At 40.1% G+C, this 10,463-nt stretch overlaps 1 protein-coding gene across 1 annotated transcript in view; it reads right to left on the bottom strand.

Moving 5' to 3' along the window:
- tbx4 (T-box transcription factor 4) overlaps positions 1-10,463 on the bottom strand; it is a 74,364-nt gene that overhangs the window by 49,562 nt on the left and 14,339 nt on the right. Inside the window, exon 3 of the mRNA XM_037678415.1 lies at positions 76-195. Within this exon, the coding sequence (XP_037534343.1) occupies positions 76-195 (120 nt within the window). The remainder of the gene's footprint in view (positions 1-75; positions 196-10,463) is intronic.

Here is a 10,463-nt window from a genome sequence, read left to right as displayed (position 1 = left end):
TACTTTCTTGCATTGTGATTCTTTTCTAAATGTGTGCAATGAAAAAATCTGTGGATGAAATGTACACAAACTTACCACTTATTGTCACAGAATTTGTATCGGTGGTCATCTGCTGGGATTATGTCAGTAAGAAGAATGTATTTGGTTTTGGGGTTCATACCCATCACTTTGACCTTGAAGCTGGGAAACATCCTCCTGTAAAGGAATCGTAAAGTTAACTGTTGTGCTCCTATTTAAGCAGAGCATATGTTCAAAACAGAACCAACCACAGCCACACAGTACATATACATACATATATATATATATATATATATATATATACAGACCCTTTCCAAAAAATTAGAATATCATGGAAAAGTTGTTTAACTTCCATAATTCCATTCAAAAAGTTAATCTTAAATAGTTAATAGATTCAGGGCCCACAATTTAAACTATTTCAAGTATTTATTTGTTTATTTTTACATAATTTGAGCTTCCAGCTCATGAAACCCACAAAAACAGGATTTCAAAAAATTAGAATAGTGTGAAGACATCAGTCCACACTACTTCTCAGTTTTTGCAGTAAAATAAATAAATTAGGATCAGAACAAATCAATCAAAATATGGTTCTTTCAAATCAATATGTCAATCTTCAATAGTTGGTTGTGAATCTCTTTGTCTTAATCTCTGCCTCGATGCGACATTGAGAACATCAGCCTGTGGCATTTACTGGGAGTTGTGGAATTGAGACCATCAGCCTGTGGCATTGACTGGGAGTTATGGAATTGAGACCATCAGCCTGTGGCATTGACTGGGAGTTATGGAAGCCCAGATTTCCTTGATGCTGTCAGATCTTCTTTGTTGTTGCTCTGGTGCTCCTCATGTTCCTCTTGAGAAGACCCCATAGATTCTCAATGGGGTTTAGGTCCGACCAGTTGGCTGGCCAGTCAAGCACTGTGGCATCAAACCAGGTTCTGGTGCTTCTGGCAGCATGGGCAGGGACCAGGTCCTGCTGGAAGATGAACTCTGCATCTCCATACAGATCCTCAGCAGAAGGACTCATGAAGTCCTCTAAAACATTCTGGTAGACTGTTGCTGTGACCTTAGATTTAAGAAAGCAGAGTTTACCAACACCCAGTGGTCTAGTCTACATTTTTGTAGTGGGTATACTGTGCTTAGAAACCAAAATACACCAGTTAGTACAATGTAATCGTCAATTTATTTTGATTTACCTGAAGCACCTCCCTAGGAAGCGGAAGATAATGGATGGATGGATGGATATTTTGCATATATGCACTCATGCACGTATGCACGCATGCAAAAACATGATCATATTTATTATTGTAAGTTATTTTCAGTTTAGTTCAGACTTCCAAATAAATTGGACAAAATATGAAAGTTCTTTATGCTTTAAGTGGCACATGTAAATATGAATGTTTTTTTTTTATGTGTTTTTTTTAATATAATGTGTTCAGAGACTGAGCTGAATACAGCTCCTCAGACTGAGGAAGTCTCTTGGATGAGAGACGAAACGTTTCTAGATTTTTTTTGCTTTGTTTTGTTTTTGTTTTTTTGAATGTCCAGAGGACCAGATTGAACTTTTTTGGATTTTTCTACCTGGATTATTGAGCATGCATCAGAATATAATGTGTTGTTTAAAAAAAAAGTAATGTGACCAAGAATCATTGTTTAATAATGGTTTTGTTGTTTATCGTTCTCAAAACGTCATGCTGGTGGCTTCAAAGGTTACTAATACTTTTGACACAACAAAATATAAATATCCGGTCTAAACTTTTATTCTGAAAAGCCCCTCACCCTTTTTCCGGTGATGCTTTGCGTCACTCCCGCTAGCTTCACATAGCTGGAGCAGCTTGCGGTGGCACACGTGCCTGGCAGAACAAACAGATCGTCCGTCTCCCCCCTACCCCCCATAAAAGAAGAGAGACACCGCTGGTCCCTGAGGACGTTTACGATGCATGTTGCCCAGACGTTTCAATGTTTCAACGTATCAATGACACATGCCCAATATGTCACGTATCATTGGACACTTTTAAGTGGGTATACGGAAATTCCCAAGCTTTTCTAATGGGTATACGGCGTATACCAGCGTATCACTGAGCATACACCACTGCCAACACCTGCACTGGACATTACACCCCAAATCATGACTGACTGTGGATGTTTCACACTGGACCTCAACCAGTATGGGTTCTGTTCCTCACCCTTTTTCCTCCAAACCCTTGGACCTTGATTTGTGAATGAAAGACACTTAACTTTCATCAGAAAAGAGGACCGAGGAACTCGACAGTTGTAGTCCATCTCCCGGATGAGTCTGAATGTGGTGGTTGTTGAAGCTGTGACTCCGCCTCATTCCACTCTTTCTGGATCTCTGACAGATTCTGGATCTTCTCTGTTTGATGATCCACTGAAGCCCACGGTCATCTCTGTTGCTGGTGGATCTTCTCCTGCCACATGTTGTCCTTCCACTAGACTTTCCATTGATGTGCTTGGACACAGCGCTCTGTGAACAGCCAGCCTCTTTAGCTATGAACTGTTGTGTCTTACCCATCCTATGGAGGGTCTCACTGATGGTCTTCTGGACAGATGTTCTATCTGCAGTCTTCACCATATTGAACCAAACTGAATCAATTTAATGACACCTGGGGAAACCTGTGCAGGTGCTTTGAGTTTAGTAGATGATTCGTGTCACACTCAGTTTAAAACATTCATGTCCTGCAACATTTGGACTGATTTCTTCACAGTATTCTAATTTTTTGAAATCCTGTTTTTGTGGGTTTCATGAGCTGGAAGCCCAAATTATGTAAAAATAAACAAATAAATACTTGAAATCATTTAAATTGTGGGCCCTGAATCTATCATCTGTTAAAGATTAACTTTTTGAATGGAATTATGGAAGTTAAACAACTTTTCCATGATATTCAATTAATTTAGCATGCACACATTCACCTGCCTATCCTGGAGACTTGGATCAATTTAGGCACACCTTCAGTGCAGTCAAGTGAAATAAGCTTAATCTAAAAATCAAAGCCACTGATTGAGAGGCAAACTTGTAGGTTAACAAAATAAAATACCTATTCCATATAAATTTCAGTCATATTTGAAGGATTTATCAATTGTAATTGATCAGGTTAAACTACAAGGGATTTTAATCCAGTCTAACTGAAAAGCAGTAATTGATTCATGAAAACATACTCTTAGGTTTTACACAGAACAAATCGTGTAAAATGTGTAAAAAAAATATAAAGCATATTTTCAGTACATCCTGGTAAAATATGGGCTATATCCCAATTCAGGGCTGACAGATGAGTTAGAAAGAAGCTGTCATCTCTTAAATTAAACCCAAACATAGTTTTTTACCGTTCACTTCTACAAAGTTGTTATGGAATGAGAACCCATTTGGCAAAGTTATTCAAAATAATTCCTGCTTTTGATATTGACATAATTAATCTCGCTGTAGATGTTTATTTCTTGTAAGAAAAAAATGAAATGCACTCATGCTTAAAAAGATCATGAAAGTTGGGGAGCATCTTTTCTCTTATGAATACTTAAGGACTAAAAGATAACAGGTCAATACAGCAGGCAAAGCTATAAAACACAAGAAGAGCTTTTCTGGGAAACCAAGAACATTTTCATCCCATCTACGCCATACGCAATTTCACAGAAGACTTTTTGCTCTCTTATAAACCCTTAAGTGGTTTTTAATGGCACCCCAGACTGGACAGTTTAAACAGCTGGCTTGTCATTGCCCAAGAGTTTCAGGTGAAAAAGGTCTGCAGTTTATCTACAGGAACATGCTCGGTACACGACATACACAACAGCTTTGCTCATCTGCAAGGAAGAAACACCTTCATGCACAAACTGACAACTGGAGTTGTTGATGTTGAAAGGCTCACAGCACTTATCACGTGTGTGTGTGTGTGTGTGTGTCCTTGTTTATGCTACTTTGTGAGGCCCATTTTTCCAACTTATACTACATTGTGAGGACCAACTGCTCCTTATGGGGCCCAAAGCCTGGGCCCCATAAGAAGAAGTCCCGTTGGTGGGTTACGGGCTAGGTTTAGGACTAAGGTGTGAATTGAGGATGTGTTAGGTTTAGGGTTAGGTATGTACTGGTAATGGTTAGGTTATGGATAAAGGTCATGGTTAGGCTATAGAAATTAATGAAAAATGAATGGAAGTCAATGCAAAGGCCCCACAAAGATAGCAAAACAAACCTGTGTGTGTGTGTGTGTGTGTGTGGGGGGGGGGGGGGGATTTTTATATATGTATATGTATATACATATACATGTATATGTATATACATATATATGTATGTATATGTATGTACATATACATACATATATATGTATACTTTTATATACACTTTTTGCCCCACTCCCCTCAGGAAGGAGGTTGAGGAGCATTAAGTGTAGAACCACTAGACTGAGGAACAGCTTCTACCCTGAGGCTGTTAGACTCATGAATCTCTAACTAGAATAATCACTGTGAAAAATCATATCATGTTGCTGCTGATCTGTTTCATGTTGCTGCTGATCTGTTTCATGTTGCTGTGTTCATGCGTGCTCATCTGCTCACACAGACTCTTGTTCTAGCCATCCTATTTGTTAAAAAAACAACAAAAAAAAACAAAAAAAAACTGTAGTATGAGTTTTTATAACTGTTTATTGTTGTTGCTGTTGTCCATTGTTGTCATCACTCTTTGTTAAATCAGGTCTCTCTTGTAAATGAGTCCTCGAGGCTCAATGGGATTTACCTGTAGAAATAAAGGTTGATTGATTGTTCGTGCTGCTGTTTGGCGTAATGTGTTTAATTCTACTAGAGCTTAGTGTATATTTAGTTGATGTTTTTCTTAGTTCATATCTTAGATGTTATTACTGTTTTTCTTATACATTTTATTGTTGGATGTAACTGGGACCCTGTGGACATAATTTCGTTCCACCACATGTACCACATGAGGTGCGAATGACAATAAAGAATCTCTGAATCTCTGAATATTTATATTTGTCTTATTAGTTTAAATGGGTTCTCTACTTTTAGAATGTGTGTGAAAATTTGATGATGTTTTAGGTCATATTCATGCAGAGATATAGACAGTTCTAAAGGGTCCACAAACTTTCAAGCACCACTGTAACATGACGGGCACCTCCGCTAATTCAAATCAGCTAACACAAACATCAGCTTTAGCTCGTTCAGTTTTAGAGACAGTTTTGTGGTGGTAGTAGCTAGAAGTCATACTCAACACATTCTCCAAGAACTACTCATTGTGCAACATATTTTACTAAAACTTTTGCATGTATGTATTTGAGCAAAATATTGATGGAACCACTGGACAGATTTTATTAAAACTTTCATGAAATAATAATAGAAGGCACAACTCAAAATGTTGGGACTCAACTCAGATCGAGATGGCTGCTGTAACTGAATAACATGAACCGTCGCAAAAACGAGTGCAACTTGGTCACTTTTACAACTATTGAGTTACAGTTTGATGTAGTACCTGAACATAGTGCCAAACACGTACTCTGAGAGTAACATTTCCCAGGATTTTAGGAGACTGAGCATAACATTACTTTGAAGGTTTGTCCAAACTTTACAACTCTGGCATTTCTCAACCTAAGTTGAACTTAAAGCACGAAGGGCGGCGGCAAAAAGCATTCCTTTAAGAAATTGTTAGTTCAATAGTTACTATATAACTGAATAATTATTCCTGCTTGTGAACTGGTTTTCACTTTCAAAACTAGCGCCAGTTTTTCAGGGCCCATCTGCTCCATTCTGACTACATGTAAACCCAGTCAAGTGCCACAGCTTCACAGTTGCATCACTAAAGCAGCTTCAAAGGGCTTTAAGGATTCAAAAGCCACTTTATCAGCTGGACAAGAGAAAGCCTATCTCTCATGGTTTACAGCATTAAGGAAAAAATGTGGCGACCTTTTACTTTAACAAAAAAGAAATCATCCTAGAAGAGCGAGAGGCAGAGGTCGATCTGAATGTTCCCATCCTCTGGTTAATGTCCAAAGACTTCACCATCTAATCCTCGGGTCGCATTAAATCCAACAAGCCCAGCAGCCATTTGTGGTTTCAATTATGTGGCAGGAACTTTCCGTCTCCTCTTGAAAGATGAAACTGCTCTCGGTTAATGTTAGCTGACAGAACATGTGGCTGCAAAAGGTAACGAATCTGTCACAGACTATCACTTTCTCTGCCTCATGCTTTCAGAAAAATGAGACATGCTTTAAACTGAAAACAAACATGTTCTGAGTACTTTTTGATATTCAGGAAAATGGATAACTTTCAGAGAAACTTTTCAGTCCCTGTTTGTGATGTCAGCTCTGATGTAAGCTCTTCATGCCTGATGATACTTTTCTTTTTGTTGTGAGAATGCTTATTATTAAGCTTTCACACTATTGTCATCCTGCTTATATTTCTTGTTAATCCAGATTCTTTAAACTATTTTCTATGTTTTTCTGCATTGTTCTCGTCCCGCAGTTTTCAAACTATTTCAACAAATCATAAATCAAAATGTTCAGCTCTTTCAGGACAATCCTGCTATAACTTTTGGTATTGGTGCAACTTTAGCTTTTTTAAATATTTAGCCTTTTCTGCTATTTTGTTCTCATAGAAAATAAATTGAGCTCATTTTACATTCTTCAAATCTTTAGAACTGTTTACAACCTTTTACTGCTTCTTTCACCTCTGCTTCTGCTTCTTTCAGTTTCCTTCTGCAAATTTCAACTGTTTTCAGTTATCCTGATGCATGCTCAATAATCCAGGTAGAAAAATCTAAAAAAGTTAAATCTGGTCTGGATCTGGAAGGTGCACTTATGAACCTCTGAAAAGAGATCCAGGAAGTGGTTACAAGAAAAAGTTAATAGATTGCCTGAAAAATTTGGAGCAGGACAAGGCTATTGACCGTTTTCTGTACCACAGACTGTACCCAGGGGAGGCCACACCTAGTCTGTATGGTTTACCTAAAATCCACAAACAAGGTGTACCTTTAAGACCAATTGTTAGTATGATTAACTCTGTCACTTACAATGTTTCCAAATATCTGGCGTCTGTACTCATCCCTTTAGTTCACCCTAAAGGGATGAGTCATCCCTTCATCCCTCTCTAAGTGTCTTTAAGAATCTGTTGGACTCCTGGCAGGGTCCAATGCTGACATGTTCCTGTTTTTAGTTTTCTACATTTGTCTTGGAATCTAGCTGTTTTTTGTTTTGTTACCTTTTTCCTTTTAGCCATCCTATTTGTTAAAAAAACAACAACAAAAAAAAAACTGTAGTATGAGTTTTTATAACTGTTTATTGTTGTTGCTGTTGTCCATTGTTGTCATCTTTCTTTGTTGAAATCAGGTCTCTCTTGTAAATGAGTCCTCGAGGCTCAATGGGATTTACCTGTCTAAATAAAGGTTGATTGATAGTTGGCAGCTCAGAACACCACATACAGAACACCATGGACTTTGTGGACAAGGTGAGGGATGTCATCATGGAGACTGATGAAACAATGGTCTCTTTTGATGTCACATCACTCTTTACGTGCATTCCTGTTGATGATGCAGTAGAGGTGGTCAGTTTAAAATTAAAATCAGACACCACTCTGAGCAGCAGGACCACACTTTCCACAGAACAACTGTGTCAACTCTTGAAACTGTGCCTGCAGTCAACCTACTTCACATATGGGGAGCAATATTATAGGCAGAAACATGGGTGTGCTATGGGGTCTCCAGTTTCTCCTATTGTTGCCAACCTGTACATGGAGGAGGTAGAAAAGAGAGCCTTGACGTCCTTTTCAGGGACACCACCAAGTCATTGGTTCAGGTATGTTGACGACACCTGGGTTAAAATCAAATCTCAGGAAGTCCAACATTTTACTGACCACATCAACTCTGTGGATAAATACATCAAGTTCACACGAGAAGATGTAAAAAATGGCAGGTTGGCTTTCTTGGACTGTGAGGTCTCAGTCTCTGATAGAGGACATTTGCAAACTGAGGTGTACCACAAACCCACCCACACAGACCAGTATTTGCAGTTTGACTCCCATCACCCTTTGGAGCACAAGTTAGGAGTCATCAGGACTCTGTACCACAGAGCAGACAGCGTCCCCACTAGCTCAGGAGCCAGGCAGAAGGAGAAATCCCACACAAGACAGGCTCTAGAGCAATGTGGATATCCTAACTGGGCCTTCCTGAAAGCAGAGAAGAAACCCAAACAGGACTCCAGTCAGCCATCAGGTGAAAAGGAGGAACCCAGACCCAGACCAGTGGTCATTCCATATGTTGAGGGAGTATCAGAGAAACTGAGACGTTTATTTTCTAAACATAACGTCCCAGTGGCTTTTAAACCCCAAAATACATTAAAGACTGGTTCATCCCAAAGATCCAGTCCCCCGGCACAAAAAGAGCAATGTTGTGTATGCTGTTCAGTGTCAGGAGGGTGATCAGTCTTACATCGGGGAAACTAAACAGCCACTGGCCAAAAGGATGGCCCAGCACAGAAGATCAACATCATCAGACCAGGACTCTGAGGTCTACACTCATCTCCAGGTCAGAGGTCACTCTTTCAGGGATGAAGATGTTCACATCCTGGACAGAGAGGAACGATGGTTTGAGAGAGGAGTAAAGGAGGCCATCTTTGTGAAAAGAAACCGTCCATCATTAAACAGGGGCGGAGCCTCCAGGTTCAACTGTCCCCCTCTTACAATGCTGTGATTGCTAGTATCACTCAGCCCTCTGTGAACAGTAAACAGCCATCAGGTGCTAATGATCCATTGTTAGGCTGATGGTCCTTCTTGAGCATGTGATCAGCTGGTTCTGGTTGTCAGCAGCAAACTGGTTGATCCACTCTGAGAAGGTGCTATTTAAGAGACTGAGCTGAATACAGCTCCTCAGACTGAGGAAGTCTCTCGGATGAGAGACGAAACTTTTCTACATTTTTTTGTTGATTTGCTTTGCTTTGTTTTTATGAATGTCCAGAGGACCAGATTTAACTTTTTTAGTGTTTTCAGTTACTTTCAGCTAACTCCAGCTGTTTTTTTTCAGCTGTTTTGTACTCCTTTCTGCTTCATTCTGTCTATAACATTTTTGTGCCTCTTCTGAATTCTTTCTGCTAATTTCAGCTTGTTATGCTCCTTTCAGTCGGTTTATGCAAGTTTCAGCTTTTTCTGTTATTTCAGTTGCTATTTAGCTTTTTTTTTTTTTTTTTTAGCTTTTTACAGCTAATTCCATATCTTTTGCACTCATTTCAACATTTTATAGCCTAATTCAGCAAATATGTGCTCTCTCCACTTCCTTCTGGTAATTTAAGCTTCTTTAAGCTTTTTAAGCTACTTTTCGGCCGTATTTTTTTTTTTTTTTTTTGCTAGTTTAAATCTTTTTTCAGTTAATTTCCCCTTTTTTGTGCAATGAGAACAGAAGGAGTCCAAGAATGGAACCTTGCGGGACCCTGCAGGAAACAGCCACTGAAGTGGACAGACTGTTAGCAACATTAACACAAAAACTACTGTTGCTCAGGTATGAACGGAACCATTCTAACACTGCAGCAGTAAACCCAACCCAGTGTTCCCTCTGGAATAAGAGGATACTGTGGTCCACAGTATCAAATGCAGTGGGAAGGTCAAAGAGTACCTGGATCACAGACTGACCAGAGTCATTTGCCAGATAAATGTTGTTGCAGACCCTTACTAAGGCTGTTTCAATGCTGTATAGTTGTTTAAACCAGACTGAAAAATCTCAAGAATACTATTTTCATTCAAGAACTCATTCAGTTGAATGAAAACTATTTTCTCCAAGATCTTAGAAAGAAAGGGAAGTTTTGAGATAGGTCTAAAGTTTGAGCAAGTTGTAGGGTCAAGTCCATTTTTTTAAATTAATGGAGTTATTACTGGGCAGCATGGTGGCGCAACTGGTCGAGCTGCTGCCTCTCAGCGAGCAGGTCCCCGGTTCAAATCCCGGTCCGGAGGCCTTTCTGGGTGGAGTTTGCATGTTATATCCGTGCATGTGTGGGTTTTCTCCTGGTACTCCGGTTTCCTCCCACAGACCAAAACCATGCATGTTAGGCTGATTGGTAACTCTAAATTGTCCATAGGTGTGTGAGAGAGTGAATGCTTGAAAGATCCTGAGTCTACCGCTGAAGATCCTCGTTCTTCTGCTGAGGTCCTCGCTTCTGATTCCGCTGATGTCCTCTATACCGCAGAAAATCTTCGGTCTGCAGAGATCCCAGGGTCCTTGCCCACCGCATCCATGGTCTTTCTGCCGAGGTCCTTGTCCTTGCATAGTCCGCCGAGGTCCTCACTCCTGGTCCGCCTGCTGAGGTCCTCGCTGCTGGTCCGCCTGCTGAGGTCCTCGCTCCTGGTCCACCTCCTGAGGTCCTTGTCCCTGGTCCACCTGCTGAGGTTCTTGTCCCTGGTCCACCCACTGAGGTCCTGTCCCTGGTCCACCTGCTGAGGTCCTTGCTCCTGGTCCAACT

The sequence above is a fragment of the Nematolebias whitei genome, chromosome 6 (genome assembly GCF_014905685.2).
Source record: "Nematolebias whitei isolate Nwh7 chromosome 6, NemWhi1, whole genome shotgun sequence".
NCBI classification, from domain to species: domain Eukaryota; kingdom Metazoa; phylum Chordata; class Actinopteri; order Cyprinodontiformes; family Rivulidae; genus Nematolebias; species Nematolebias whitei.
The sequence above is the reverse complement of the archived record's forward strand: the minus strand, read 5'-3'. Positions and strand labels throughout refer to the sequence as shown.